General features: G+C 46.1%; 1 protein-coding gene across 2 annotated transcripts in view; it reads right to left on the bottom strand.

Moving 5' to 3' along the window:
* The window catches only part of SCFD2 (sec1 family domain containing 2), a 304,493-nt gene that overhangs the window by 54,274 nt on the left and 233,815 nt on the right, over window positions 1–16,404 (bottom strand). Inside the window, exon 6 of one of the 2 annotated variants that reach the window (XM_045572663.1) lies at window positions 3,523–3,533. The exons of the other annotated variant lie outside the window; for it this stretch is intronic. Within the exon in view, the coding sequence (XP_045428619.1) occupies window positions 3,523–3,533 (11 nt within the window). The remainder of the gene's footprint in view (window positions 1–3,522; window positions 3,534–16,404) is intronic. 2 annotated transcript variants of the gene reach the window in all.

Genomic DNA, 16,404 nt, shown 5'->3' with positions numbered 1-16,404 from the left:
AAGGCGGCCTCCACTGAAGTCCCTCCGCAGTTACTCAATGTCTTGGTGCTATCCAAAGGAAATCAATCACACCTTCTTGAGTCACACTAGCTGCAGATAATCCTTGGCCACTTCCTTTTACCTGAATTCCAGCTCGCTCAAGGTCCTGTGGATTATGGTCAACTAGCTAATCTCATTAAATAATCAAGAACGTTGGGGCCAAAGGCACTGTGGTGTCATCCAGGGCTCTCCTGACATAGGCTGACTTCTTGCTGCTAGTGGAGGTCTCTAGGTAAAGGGTCAGTGCTTATCTTATGGAGATCTGTTTTCCTAAAGAGCATTTCCAGGCATCAATTCACGCCAGGAGGAAGGGTGTTTTCCACAAGCTACTGTCACCTTGCCTCCCATCATATCCTATTCACCTGGTTCCCCCCAGCATCTAGCACAAAGCTGGTTGCCATAGTAGCCACTGATTCTGTCTTTAAATTGCGCTCTGGGGGCAGTTGTGACTTGTGGCTATCACAGTTATTTACAATGAATCTAATCACTGAGCATATGGACAAAGGGTTCCTCTGTGTAAGTATATGAATTTATTAGATAGCATTCTTAAAAGCCTTTCAAAATAAACCTCATTAAATTAAAATATAATGTAGTTTTTTTTTCTCTTCACCATAAATAGCAAATATTTTAAATGTTGATAATATCAAGCCTTGGTGGTAATGCACAGGGGCAGGGGACATGTAGATTAGCAAAGTCATTTTGGAGGGCAGTAAGGTGGCATCTGATAAAATTACAAATATGCAGGCCCTGTAGTCCAGCAACTCCACTTTTAGGAACCTACCCTTGAAATAATCTTACTTGGGTACAAAGAAGTATGTTGAAAGGTGCATAATTTGCATAATTTGTAATAGTGAATAATTAGAAATAATTATTTAATATGCACATCCATAGATAAAGATTAAAATAATAACATGAAATATTATGCAGCCATTACAAGTCTATTTGTGGTGACCTGGAAAAATCTCTAAGACCTATTAAGTGGAAAAATCAGGTAGCAGAACAATATGCAGACTGTGATATTATATATACTTAAAAAAACTAGATACTCCTAGGCATGGCTTTGCCCATACATTTCTACAGGAATACTTGGAAAAGAGTGTGGAAGATTATATACACACTGATGACAACGTTTATTTATGAAAAAGAGTGGAATTAGAAAAGGGGAGACATCAAGAGGAACTCAAACTTTTCTCTATATTGTTTCAATTTTATTCAGTGAGACTATATTCATACAAGTATTATGAGATTTATTTAATTATAAATTGAACTTACCTTTCCTTAGTGAACTAGAGGCTTAGCCTCCTCATTTCTATAACCTGAGCCTTCACTTAAACTTTTCATCTGGGGAACTTAGGCAACAGTATACTATATCCTTGTCATGGAAATAAATATGAGGATACAATACTGACCTTTTCATAAATGTTTCTTTCTTTCTTTTTTTAAGATCAGTTCTAAGTGTTTTAATCCATGGGAAAATGAGTTGTGCTTCTGCTAAAGCCAAGGGCAAAAACTTCAACCCAAAAACACCACCACAAATAAACCAAGGGGACAGAATTCCTTATCAACAGAAAGTTACAGCTCCCTCTAGACTGAGGCCTTCTCACAGACCTGTTATCAGAGATTCCTGGGCATGCTTTCCAAGAAATGTAAAACAACACAAGTTTCAAATGGAATGCACCTTTGACCTACTTTAAATTTAATTCTCCTTTTCTTCCTCCAACTTTCCATTTATGGAAAGACTCATGAGAATTGTAATACTCTCTTCTCTTTTTTTAAAGTACAGAATAATGAGTTAGGGATTTATGCATTAAACATATTTTTTGGTCTTATTTTAAAAAAACATATTTTTAATTGATTTTAGAGGGAGAGGAAGGGGGAGGGAGAGAGAGATAGAAATATCAATGATGAGAGAGAATCATCGATGGGCTGCCTCCTGCACACCCTCAATGGGGATCGAGCCCACAACCTGGGGATGTGCCCTGACCAAGAATCAAACCAGTGACCTCCTGGTTAATGGGTCAGTGCTCAACCACTGAGCTATACTGGGCTGTCTTATTCTTAAATTAACTGGATTTTAAAAGCAAATGTTGCATCCTTTGAAATCATCTTCTAGATCTTCCATCTTAGGGAGAAAAAAAGAGCTTGTGAATTTGGAGTGATTAATTATAGAGGAAAATGAAGTAGGTTACTTGTAAAATGTTGAGAGAAGAAGATGCCTGCTTCAAAAGCCTGGAAGACTGTCACGGGTGGTTAATAAGGGTGTCTGGGAGTGGTACCTTGGGGTTTGCACTTTTAATGCCAGAGTTTGTTCTGATGCTCAGACATGTATGTTTTCCTTCTTGGTACAAAATGCACCTTCAGAGGAATGATTAACACCTATGGATATCAGAGGTTTGTCTAGAAAGATCCCAAAGATATTCTCAAAATCTCATAGCAAAATATTTAAAACTAGAGGCCTGGTGCACAGCATTTATGCACTGTGTGTGTGGGGGGGTGTCCCTCAGCCCAGCTTGTGTCCTCTCGCAGTCTGGGACCCTGCAGTAAGTGGGCCTAAGTCGGCAGGTGGGCATCCCCCAAGGGGTCCTTAGCACTGCCACGGAACTTGCCACCACCATGGAACTTGCCAGCCGTGAGCCAGGCTTCTGGCTGAGCAGTGGTCCCCCTGGGAAAACACACTGACCACCAGGGGCAACTCCTGCATTGAGTGCTTGCTTGCCCCCTGGTGGTCAGTGCACATCATAGTGACCTAATGGGATGCATAAATTGATTGTTTGCTGCCAGACAACTAAGGGCATCTTAATCTACATGTTATTGCCTCCTACTGGCCAAATACCTAAACAGCCATAGTGTATTCCCCATTCTGACAATGGACTCTGTAGACAAAACCCTACCTTTTGAAGTGTGTATCTCCACCTTGCCTCAGGAAAATTTGTGTTAATAAAAAGCAAGGGGTTTTAAGATAAGGAGAACTTGGTTTCTCTAGCCAGGCTCCTCTGACTCCCAATGCCTTTCAAAATTATTTTTCCTCTCTGGATGCTTATTTAATCTATACACAGCCCTTTCTCCAGATTCCAGAACCCTTTTAGATACCAGATCAAGACCCACCAGCATTAAATGGCACACAATATCTAGTATTAATTGGCGCCTGAAATATGAACAATTTGGAAATGAAGTATTCACCTGAGTGGATAAAATAGCACAAGTGATGGTGGTAAGATTAACTGTGCGTAGAGCCCATGTCAGCTTTGGAAGCTTACAGATCCTCAAGTGCAAGGGTGATACTTTATATTTAAGTTAATAATTGGAACTATAAATGATTTACCGTGATAATGATTAAAGTTATGAGCAATCATGTTAGTTTCTTACAAAAAATATTATGTTTATTTCTGTCATTTAATATAACACAGTCACTTAATTTACTTTCTTGAAATCTTAAGAATTAAAAACAATAGACTCTCATCCTTTAAAAAAATCCTCATTAACAGTATCAAAGCCTTCCAGAATGTAGAATTATCATTATTACTGTTTTGAATTCAGGGATTGTTTTTCCTCAGATCTTAGCATTTATGGTAGAAAAGCAGAGAGGAAGAGGCAAACCGTCACCAGAGGGGAAGGCTAGTAGTTTTGGGAATGAAATTGGCCAGGAATGAAAGTCACAGACTTAAAGACACAATTCGTGTGTTCTCATTATTCTGTTTTGAGTCTCTTCACTGGCTGCAGAGTTTCCAGCCTGCGAAGGCTGTCCGCTATGCTCTGGTGTGAGAGTCTCTCTTCTAGGCTGTCCCGGGAATCCAGCTGACTTGGCCTTTACACTGTCCTTACATGTTCTCGCCTCTCTAATTTCATATACTTGATCACTCAGCTGGAAAAAAAGTCTTGGCAAATTACACTACAATCATCTTTTCCCACCTTTGCTCACCATCGAGAAAAAGATCTGTTGTCATACAGCAAAGTTCATCAAGAATGGCCCTTGGAGAGAACTCTCCACCCACAGGGGAGCTGGCAGACAGAAGCCCAAAATCATTTCATTATTCCGAGCGCGATCTGGCCTCCATTCACCTGTGACAGATGTTCCCACACTCAAGCACCATTAGGGATTAAGACTGTGAAAATGTCAATCAACTCTGAATGAATCTATAAATTCAGTGAAAATCATAGAAGTGAGGTGTATGTGTGTGTGTGTGATTAACAATTCTAAAACTTTTATGGGAGAGCAAAAGGTTAAAAGAACCAAGACAAATTTGAAGACAAACAGTGGGGTCTTGGCACAGGGATAGACAGAGGAATAAAACAGAGCCCATTAACAGTCCCACACATGCATGAAACAGTGTGAAACCAAGATGACCCTGAAATTCAGGGGTGAAGAATAAACTACTCAACAAGTACCAGGCGTCCCAAAAAATGTATGCACACTTTAACAGCTGATAGCTCAACTGATGTTTCTTTCTTTTCAGATTTAACCCATTGGAATTAATAATTATTCAAAGTATGTGTACATTTTTTGGGGGGGCGAGGGGGAACACCCTGTAGCATTTGGACATAACCAATATAAAATTTATTCCCTATTTCATAAATTATATGAAAAAACATTCCAGGGTATTGGATACCTAAATGTGAAAGTCCAACAACTAAAAACTTTTAGAAAAATTGAACTATACCATAAACAAAGTGAAAAGACAAGCCTAAAGTTAAGAATGTTTGTAACATATAAAACCAACAAAGGATGATATAGACAATGAAGAAACCATTAGGAAAGTCAATAGTGAAAAGACAAAAAACAGACCAAAAATATGAAGTAGAAAAACAGACCAAAAATATGAAGAGACAAATCACAGAAGAAATCATGTGAAAAATACGCAACTTTACACACAATCAGGGAAATGAGAAGGACACTAATTTAAAGGTCGGAAGAGGGATAAACAGGCAGGGATCCACAGGTGAAAGTGTGAGATTAGAGGGCCGAGTGCCTGGAATACAGCAAGTGCTCTCTGGATGTGCTTCTCCTCCCTCTTCTGCCTCACTGAGCTGGGTTCTCACAGCAGAGTCAGGGCCTCCCCAGCACCCTCACAAGGCTCAGGGTCCCTCAAAGACAGAAATCACAGCGGAGGCAGCTGCAGTGCCACGGAAGAAACGAGGAATTTTGAGTCAGAAAACTTTTATTTACTGTGGACTTTTAGTCAGACTCTTTAACTCTGAATCTCAGTTTCCTCTTCTGCAAAGAGAGAGGACTATGACTTTCATGTGAGCTTGAAGATGCCATTGAACTACGAAAGCACTGCACGACATAAAGTCGGTGCTGATGTCCCACTGCTAATGGTGATCTGCCAAGGGACTTCACCAGTGGCTCACACGTGGAAATACTATCATCATTTCCAACTCTTACTAAATGTATGAAGTCATGACTCCCAAAGATGCAGCCACTAGAATAAGTAACCAATAAGAGAAAATGCTGGATCCATTCTTTAAAAAAAAAAATATATATATATATATATATTTTTATATATATATTTTATATATATTTATATATAAAAATTATTTTATATATAATATATTTTATAATTATTTTATATAATTATTTTTATAATATAAAATTATTTTATATATATTTATATATATATATAATTGATTTTTTAATAGAGAGGAAGAGATATGGATAGAGAGTTAGAAACATCCATGAGAGAGAATCATTGATCAGCTGCCTCTTGCACACCCCCTACTGGGGATGTGCCAGCAACCAAGGTATGTTTCCTTGACCGGAATCAAACCCAGGACCCTTCAGTCTGCAGGCTGACGCTCTATCCACTGAGCCAAACCAGTTTTGGCTGGATCCATTCTTTTTCCTGCCAGTATGCAACCTTCATGGGGGTGGACGGGCTGGGTTTAAAACAATGGGCGCGCTGATTCTTTCCATGGGTCTATTTCCAGGGTTGTAATGTACATTCTCTGTCTTCCACATCCTGCCTTCTATTTTCTTCTCTCTACACAGGCCCTTTTAATACCAGTTTATTAAAAGCAGGCAGCTTAAGATATGGCATAAAAGGACTCTTTTGCATCATTAGGCCATGTTAAAATTCTGAACATAAAGGCTCCTGGAGGAGAAACACAGGATGAGCAGCCAGAAGATCTGACTTTGATAGATGACGCTGAGCCCTCAACTCTCTGTGGGACCCCAGGCAAAGCCACATGACCTCTCTGGGGCTCCATGTTCTCATCATAAATTCTTATAGGGAACTAAAATACCCTCAGACACCACTTTACTATATATATATACACACACACTTATTTTTAAAGTTCATACTTATATATTTATATTGTAATGGTGGGATCTTTTCCAATTTGTACATTATGAAAATCTGGTGCAGGGTTCCGAGCCAAGGCCCCCGGGACAGTGCAGGGCTGCTCTTTGCGGGTGCATTGCATTTCGTCTCCAGCTGCTGTTTGTGGCTTCAGCTGCTTCTGAGAGCAGCCACTTTTCCTTTTGATGTCTGAGGCCCATTACTCTCATTTCTGACTTAAACCAACAGGTGTTCCCAGACTTTTCTTTACGGGCTGTCTTCCCTCAGGGTTCCGGGCAGACAGTGCTTCCTGTAAACTTGCTGAGAAGCACAGAGGAATAAATTTCCCCTCGTCCACTGGCTCCACGGTTGGCACGAAAGTCTTCGGTGGCCTCGTGAAGTCTCGACCTTTCCCAGTTCTGGGAGGATGCAGGGATACATGGGGAGGCACGAGGGCCAGGCCTACGTGCTCCATGGAAACAGTGGCAGCACAGCCTTTCATCCTGCAATTTAGGGCCTAATTAGGGTTGGCCTGTGCCACCCAAATGCCAGGATGGGTGAGATTTCTTGGAACCTTGAATCCCGGAAAGTCCCACTTCCAGGGAGAGAGTCTCATGCTGGCAGTGGAGCCTGGCATTGCAGCATGCATCCCCAATATGCCATGTCAAGCTGAATGTGAGTCTGCTCCGGGCAGAAATACACATGCACATCCAACAGGACAGCAGACAATAGGGGGCAGGGTATGGGACAAGATGTAAGATGCCCTTGGATTATATCTGGGAACCAGAGAAGAAGCAGGTTACTCTGAAAGGGCAACTAGTGTCACAAGATAATATTTTAAAATATTAAAGGATTGCGCCAGGACCAGTTTGGCTCAGTGGATAGAGTGTCGGCCTTTGGACTCAAGGGTCCCAGGTTCGATTCCGGTCAAGGGCATGTACCTTGGTTGCGGGCATGCCTCCAGTAGGGGGTGTGCAAGAGGCAGCTGATCGATGACTCTCTCTCATCGATGTTTCTAATTCTCTCTTCCTCTCTGTAAAAAGTCAATAAAATATATTTTAAAAAATATTAAAGGATTGCATACACATGCATGAAATTGTATTTCTTTTGATCCTATAACCCATTTCCCCTCAGTCACTAGGGACGGAGTTCTGAAAGTTCGGCCCTGAGGACACTCAGGAGATTGAAAGAGGCAGAGTTGGGCTTCTTGCCCCCAAGACCAGAGAAAGGTCCTTGGGTCGAAGATGTTCTTGGGAAGAGTGAGGGGACCCTTAGACATGCTTGTCGGTTTACAGAACAAAGGGCTCCTCTGCTTCACCTCTTGAATACGCACAGGCGTGCGGTAGGCCCCAAGCAGAATGGCTGTGTCAGTGTCAGATGGGGCCACCGAGTTTTCCATGGCTTAACACTCCATGTGGCTCAGAGTAGAAGGCCATAGATGAAGTTTCACACTGACTCTGAGTTCCCAGGCCTGCTGGCTCATGAGCAGCAAGCTTCTTTGCACTCATGGGGTTCAGAGACTCGGAGAGATGGAGTGTGTTGGGCCTAAAGCCACCAGCGCCCACCAGGGCTGTGGATTGACAGCAGAGGACCATGGGATGCAGGATGCCGCTGGGATGCCTGCAGGGACAGAGAGCAGTTGGGGAACAGGTACCAGCTCCTTGTAGCCTTGTCCCCCAGAACTCAGACACGGTCTGCAAAGGGGATGGGACCTGAAGCTGCCAGCCAGTATGCTCCCCTCACCCAGGGAAGAGGAGCACAATGCACAAATTAAGAGAGTTAGAGGGGGGAAAAAATTAAAGTGGCATCTGTTCTATCCCTAAGCACCTGCCCTGAGTCTGGTGCCCATCACACTCGTAAAAATCAACCCTTCATAGATGAGTCTGGTTTGTGACTAACCCATACCAGGAAATATGATATCGGTACAAGAGATGGGCCTAGACATGGTTCAGAAGCCAGGTTGGTAAAGAGGAGAATGAACTGGGGGGCAGAAGACAGGATGAAAGTAGGAAAGGCACATTTCTGCTTTCTGAGGTTTATCTGAGTAATGGCCAAAAGCTACTCCCTACCCCTGCTCTCTCTCCCCACCAGCTGGGCAACTCTACGTGGGCCCACACAACAACACCCCACGGTCACAGATCTCTCCAGGAGACACGCTAAGTGTTGCTGCTCTCATCTCTGCAGCCCCTGGAGGCACAGCCAGGGAACAAAGAGCTTCAGACGGGGCACCTTTGAAAGGGTAGCGACTTCCATGAGAGAAATAGAGCAAATAAGTTAAGCAGAGCCGGTTTACGTTTACTTGGGAATCAAGTTTATCTTCTCCCTGTCCCAATTCTAAACAAAGCCTTTAAAATATTTCCATTAGTGCGACAGCCAGTTTTAAAATATCGTTTGAAGTAAGTATTAACCACATATGGGAAGATGGAGGTGAGCCGGGCGCCAGGGAGCTGCCACACAGATTGCCGACAGCATATTTTCTTCGCTGATAGGTAACTCATGATGTAGAGCGGAAGAGGGAGGTTTACAGCTTTACAGACTGTTCCTGATACAGGGAACAGACACATGTTGGAGACAGGTTCATTAGGAAAAATGACAATCACTTCATTCCCTAAAATGCTGCTTCACTTCTCCCCCGCTTTTTCCCAGATAAAAATAGAAATTTTCATGAGACGTTTCCAATAGACTTTCCTTGGGAAAGTCACCAGACAGCAGGGAACCCATGAGAAACAGCAACTGGCACCTCGGAATCTAGTAAAAGCAGTTGGCCACAGAATAGGAGGAAAGTGTTTACAGCTTTATGATGCCTACAGGACTCGCTGGCCAGGCTGGAGATAAAGACCTATTGGGAAAGCAACGGCACCACAGGTCACGGCCACAAACAACAAATAAGAGCAGCAACAACGGCTACATTATCGGAGGGCTAGTAAAGCTGCAGGCCTGAGCTCCACCCTTGGCACCGTGAGGGAGTTCGTGTTATAACGATCCCCGGGGGGCAAATGAGAAACTCTAAAACAGCGGTTCTCAACCTTCCTAACGCTGCGACCCTTTAATACAGCTCCTCATGTTGTGGTGACCCCCAACCATAAAGTTATTTTCGTTGCTACTTCACAACTGTAGTTTTGCTACTGTTATGAACTGTAATGTAAATATCTGTTTTTTCCGATGGTCTTAGGTGACCCTGCTAGCGGTTCTCAACTGGTGGGTCGCGACAAGAAAACAGATATTTACATTATGATTCATTAACAGCAGAAAAATTACAGTTATGAGGTAGCAATGAAAATAATTTTATGGTTGGGGGTCACCACAACATGAGGAACTGTATTAAAGGGTCACGGCATGAGAAAAGTTGAGAACCACTGCTCTAAATGCAGTCATTTCATGACAATAGTTTTCAATGATAATGTAGTAAAGAATGTGCACGTAGCTTAGTTTACACCCCTAGACCTGGTGACAGTTTATGCCAATGATCGCCGGCCTAGAGCACAACAAAAAGGAAAAGAAGAAACCTCTAGTATGTCTGCTATATAGCTAAGTTCACAAACAGAATTTAGACACCAATCCTGCCAGGTGTAAGTACCGCCAGTCTAAAAAGAAAGGAGCAGAAGCCCGGGGAGGCCAGACCTTCTAGCAGTTATACAGCCCTAAGAAGTGGGGCGAGGGTCACAGACATTCTCACCTCACCCAGGGAGTCCTGGGGACAGCCTCCAGCCACGTGCTTGTCTATGGGCGAGAATCCCCTGTGAGACCTCGGAAAGGCCTTTGTCCACTGTCAGAGCATCCATTTCCTCATCCAGGAGGCAGGGATGGTAAGGGATGGGTGAGCGGAGGAACATGGGAAAGCTTGGTGGAGTCTCGGGAGCTGGGCACACGTGAGGAAGTGAATGGAAGGATGGTGGTAAAATACTAAATAAAAATAAAATCCTCAAGTAGGCAATTACCAATGGAACTATATTAGAGTTTATCCAGAAAAACTACTTCAGCCAAGCCAACAATAATACCAGGATAGCCAACAACGGCAAAGGCGGGGCAGGAATAGTCGATGGGTGATGACAGCAATGGTCCACAGCAATGGACAGATGGGCACTGTTGACCACTCCTTGTTTGGTCCAATGTTTTGGAGCCGAGCGGTGAAGACCCACCTACTTGTGAGCCAGGCCGTCTGCGTTCGAATCTTAGTTCTGCCATGACTGGCTGTTTGAGCTCCCTGGCCTCTCTCCCCCATCCCAGCTGGGGACACTCCGAGTGCTGTGCTGTGGGCGGGTGTGAGGAGGATGAGCAGGGACCATGGGCAGGGCCTGTACAGAAAGGTGCTGACGAGGTGTGAGCTGCTCTCAGGTCCCCTCTCACTCTCACCAGTTTCTATCACCTCAGGCTACAACTCAGGGCAGGTGGCTAAGGTGCCACTCCTCTGGAAACTTCGTTAGAACCTAAATTTGAAAAAAATGCAGTTGAGGCATATGAAATGACTGTTTTGGCAGGTCAAATCGGAGGATGGGGGTGGGGGAGGGGGAAATCAGCAATTTCACATACATATGGGCAAACAGACACAACACTAAAAAACAGCACAACAATAATAAAAAAAATAATCCCAAAACCCCAACAGCCTAGCAAACATTATAAAGGGAGAGTCCGAGGAAGCATAAATAAAATAACCAGAGCTTACACAGCTGCATTAGTGTCAGAGAAGAGCATAAATTAGGTCCAGGATCTAATCGTGTCTGTTAAGCACACACATGAGCTCGAGGAGCCGATGGGTTTGCAGATGCACATGTCTGACTGAGAAGTGGAAAGGCAAGGGCTTATTTTAGGGCCATGGACAGGGAATGGGCTCCCTCCTCCCACAAGCAGCCAGCTCCTATCTGCGGGGTGCACACTCCTCTTTCAGCTGCTGCTTTTCTTCTCTGCTCCTTTTGATCCACAAAAGAGAATCTCAGCCTACCCTCTTCCCCTCCCCCTCCCGCTCCTGCTGTCCTCTGCTCCCACACACAGCCTCTGCTCCAGACTTCCTCTGTCCATCTGTCCGCCACTTTCCGCCCACACTCACCTCCACCCCCTCTCCCACACAGGCAGCCCTGCTCAGGGGGAAGCGGAGAGCAGATGTGCACCCGGTTTCCCACAGGGGCAGCGGGCATGCAGGTCTCTCCCTTTGCACGTGCTCTGGAGAGGTGGGCCTAGGGTGGCGGGCTTCAGGGTTGCTCTCTGTTCAGCCCTACGAGCAGGAGGTCCCACCAGCATCATTCTCGTCCTGCGCCCCACTGGTCTTCCTCCTACCAATCTTCCAAGTGCCATTTCCCCGAAGCAGCGTATACACCATAAGGTAAGACACCAGATCCACAGCTCCATGCGAAACAGCTATTATTATTATTATTATTATTATTGCTAATATTTATTAAAAGTTTACTGATGTGATGAACCTCTGCTAAGCCCTTTATGTCTTTGAGAACATTTCCTGCTCACAACGGCCCTATAACACGGGTGTTATCAGTATCTCGTTCTCCGTAGGTAAGGACTATGCTGTAGAGGGGTGAAGTGATTTGCTTAAGGAGCCACCATCAGTCGTGGACAGAGCTGCGATGCCAAGCAGGCAGCTGCCCTGCAGGGCCTCGGCTCTAGGTTCTTCTCGACAAACCACTGAGCACCGCTCTTCTCTGTGCAATCAGCCTAGTGCTCCCACAGGCCGGGGTCTTCCACGAAGCACGGAGCTGTGGCCGCCAGCAGCTCCCACAAGCCTCACCTCTAGATCTTCCCAGCGTCACCACTAGAAGGTAGGCCCTTGCTTTCACTTCAATTAGTAACGTTCTAGACAAGCAATCCCATTTGGTGGCTAACAAGGAAAGGGACTGTGATAGGTAATTCCCACAAACACCGAGTACAGGAAGAGGAAGAACAGTTCCCCATGGAGGTTTCTCAGCAGGAGGCCTGGTGCAGGGCAGGCAGAACCACGACGTCCTGCAGCCCCGGGCGCCCAGGCTCTGCAGTGCTGGCTGGGACCTGGCCCAACGTGAGCAGCCAGAGGGTGGCTGAGGACGAAGCAACAACGGGTTGGAGTTGCGGAGATCTTAGATCCCAGCACAACAGGACTGGAGGTCAGAATGAAACACTCTTCATAATCTCTAGGTCTTCGGCATTGCGGGGGGACTCACTGAAGTCACATGAGGGAGGAGGGCAAGGCGATGAGAGCTGCCCCACCATTCCAGGAACCACCTGGGCTTCAAGAGCAAATGCCAGCCTTCCAGAGGCATGGGATGTGCCCCAGGAGGGGTTGGAAAACGTAAGGGGCCCAGTGTGGGCTCAGTACGTCCACCTGTGCAGGGCGGAGGCCTCTCGGACGGCCAGCCGGTGCAACAGGCCACCTGGTCTGCAGCCGCTGGGTGAGTGATTCTACTGACGTGAGCGAGCCTGGCACGCCGTCTGAACTCAGATGGACATGAAAGCGGCAACATCTGGAGGGCTGTCACCATCTGCCCTCGGAGAGGAGCAGGGCTGGAGCGGCTTGGGGCCCGATTTAAAACACGAGGTGCTGGCAGCTGCTACCGGCTCTGTGGCTGAGCATAGCAGCGGTTCTCCCTGCCCGGGCAGTTTATGGGCCCTCACTAATCCCGGCTGACCCCTCACAAAGACTCCGATGGTCCTCGCTCACCAAGCACGCTTACAAGCCTTTGTTCCTGTCTCTCCTGCATCCTCACAATGGCAGGCCCTCACCAAGAGGTTGTTCAGGGAAATCTCAGCAAAAGTACCCTCCTAGCACTTGCCTTCTTAGACTCAGTCCCCATTTGATTGTGGCCTCTAAATTAAGGTGACCAGACGTCCCGATTTTTAACAATTTGTCCCGCGGTGTTTAAAAAAAAAAAAGTCCCGATTTTTCTTTTAAAAAATCGGGACTTTTTTTTTTAAAACGCCGCGGGATGCGACAAATTATTAAAAATCAGGGCTGTCCCGCCAAAAGCGGGGTGCCTGGTCACCTTACTCTAAATGCTAGGCCAGGCACCCCTGGTGTGGCCGAAAACCCAAACTGGGGGGGAAGGGGGAGGGAGGTACACGCTTCCATCAGACCGAGGTTATACCTCCGTTTTCATTTGTTAATAGAAGTCTAAGTTAAACGGGGCCGAGCAGGGCCAGGCGACGGCTGTTTTTATTACCAGGCCAGGGGCTGCTGTTGTAGAGAGAGAACCATTAAACCTGACAGACGGCCTCCTTGTGTCGCTGAACAGTAAACGCGATTGTTACGATCCCAGTGGCCATCGCGGGCGCTCCTCAGAACACAGGTTCTTTGTACGCGAGGACCAGAGTCAGACACAAAGGAATAAGGGTTCATTTTCTCCCGTTGCATCCAAAACTGCTCCCGTAGACTAAGCAGGGCCGGTTCTGCCCCCCGAGGTGGAGAGGGGAACAATGACACTCAGTGCAATTATTGATAAACACACCCAGGCGTGCGCATTTGATCCCCGTCTTCATGACGAGGTCGCGAACTGGTGCTCACATATTAAAACCTCGCTGCGCTGTGAGGCCCCTTTGTGAGCGCCCTGTGGCAGGTACGACGTGTTTGTTTATTTCTGGTCGGGAAGGGAATTAACGATGCTGGGCTGTCCTCCTCGCTGTGCCTCCATCCAGGCGCTTTTTGCACTTATTATGTGAGGAGGGGAAGGTGCTGGGCGCTGGCGGGGCGTTTGCCGAGGTTCCTTTCAGCACAAACATTCAGCAGTGACACGTGTTATGTGCAGGGGACGTTCTTCCATAAGAGGTTCACTCCCACCCTCAACACCTGACTTTCGTCTGCTTGCCATCAAGTCCAACATCCCGGTGTCCAAGACAGACCTCTTCTCTCACAGCCATGAGGTCACAGGGAAAGTCCCTGGGGGGCAGGCCTAGCCAGGGGACAGCCGAGGCCCGTGTCTCTCACCCGCTGCCAGCACCGCCCGCCCGAGGAAATGAGGCTGGAAAAGGAAAGGTTTCGAAGATGCTCTCGCTCCCCACAGACACCTTGCCAGTCCATCCCAAATGGCGCTTGCCCCTCTGGCAAGCTCCACAGGTAAATACCATTCAAGGGGGGCAACCACTGACCATAAAATAGGAAGCTGATAATAGCCGTTAAGCACCCACTGGATCGTGTTATGTATAAGGCATTAGGCAACGTGCTTTACACGTGTGGTTGTACAGAATTCTCCCAATCACCCTTGGAAATGATGGCCCGGTCACTGCTGCTCCCTGAGTAAGGAGCTTAGAGAGGAAAAGTCTGTAAGGGCAGTGTGATGCCCAGCGAGGCACTTCACAACTCCTGGCTGAAGTGTCTTCACGAGCAGGGGGCTGGCCTGCGTCGGTATCTCCCTAAGTTGGGCATCACCAGTCACCAGGATGCTGACTAAAATGCAGACTCCTGACTCACCCCAGATCCACAAAATCAGAATCCCTGGGGTAAGGCCCAGGAATCCATCTATGTAACAAGAACCCCAAGAGATTTTTAAAGCATATTAAAAATCTGGGTATATGATTCCTAAATCTCACCCAGCTCTGTTACAATGGCCTGTGGTTCTGCTTTACTAGAGACTTCAGAAATGCAAGCTTTTCTCTTTCACTGGCCTCAGAGTTAACCCCAGATATCTTCTTTAGATCGGCTTTATACAACACAAGATCTTGTTTCATAAATGACACAGGCGAATTCTTCATTCTCTAAAATGTTTCAATCATACCACATTCCTCCCATGTAGGAGGAACATGAAAACAAGATGACATGACCTCAGCTAGAGGAATTTTCTTCAGGTTATTTTACAAATAGAAGTCAACAGACACATGGAACCAATTACTGAGAAAAGGGTCACTGGATCAGATACCACTGATGGGAGAGAGAGGGAGGGACGGACGAAGGGAGGGAGGAACGCACACACAGGAGAAAACAGGTAAAAGTGGGCTGCAAGTGAAGAGTCTGAGAACAATCAGGCCTTATTTTCAGTAAGAACAAATAGATCTTGTCACCTCTGGCTGGGGTCTTGACGTTTTCTTCTAATTTTTATCTTTATTTCCTCTAAAAAATGCCCCTCCTGCCTCTTTGTTTTCATGCTTTCCTCTAATTTGTTTATTTGGTCTGTTTATTTTTGTCCTTTCCTGCTGAAACTGAGGTCAGCGTGACAAAAAGCCTGCACTAAGTGCACCTCGTAATGTCATCCTCCTCCTGCCCAGCAGTAAGGACACAAGGCCCTTTGCCGAGGTCTCACCCCTGGCGACCAGGGTGGCCAAATGCCTGCACCCATCATGCAGCCAGCAGGTCCAGGGACACACATCTGCTTTTCCCATGCACCTCATCCCTCCTTCCGACACACACACACACACACACACACACACACACACACACTTTCCCCACTATTAGCAAAAGTCATCCACAACAATAAAATTTATTATGTATCATCAGTTATGAGAAGCATAACAGTCCTAGGTGCAATGAGGGAAACAAAGACATAGAGATGCCTAAGGTGTGGCCTCTGCCTTCAAGACCTTAGCAGTGAGTTAAAAAAGACCTGGGATGCTCCAGAAAGCAAGATTGGTAGGAGTTCAGGGGTCGTGATGCGTCGGCTATTTACAAAACACTTCCTGAGGAACGTGGAGCCTGCCAGGCCTTGGAGAAGCTGAGGAAGGTTGGCAGAGCGGTTTCCATTCCCACCTTTTATGACAACAGCACCCTGATTTTCCTTAAACTTACCCTTTATTCCTGTGATTTGTTTGCGTGGGGCTGAACTTGACCAAAGCATCTTCTCCATCTGGTCACTGTGAGGACTCAGAATGGAGCCACGGTCCAGGTCAGTCCAATGAGACATGATCCTGAGGCGTGGGCAGGAACCACAAGCAAAGAGCAGCTCCCCTTTCTCATGACTGTCTGCTCAGAGGATGGAATTCTGGGTACTGGTGGCTCTTTACCCTCCAAGGAGAGTAGTGATCTGAGAGTGAAACCAACAAGACAGATTCCTGAGGGCAACAATTGAGGAAACTATCCCTGGACTTTTTACTTATTTGGAGCTGAGTGTTTGTTTAAGCTAGTTAGGTTGATTAGCTGCCATTAGTAACTAGGAGGCAGAAAGGTGTACGTGCATTCATGGAATAA

This window comes from Pipistrellus kuhlii, unplaced genomic scaffold (genome assembly GCF_014108245.1).
Source record: "Pipistrellus kuhlii isolate mPipKuh1 unplaced genomic scaffold, mPipKuh1.p scaffold_m20_p_1, whole genome shotgun sequence".
Classification (NCBI taxonomy): domain Eukaryota; kingdom Metazoa; phylum Chordata; class Mammalia; order Chiroptera; family Vespertilionidae; genus Pipistrellus; species Pipistrellus kuhlii.
The sequence above is the reverse complement of the archived record's forward strand: the minus strand, read 5'-3'. Positions and strand labels throughout refer to the sequence as shown.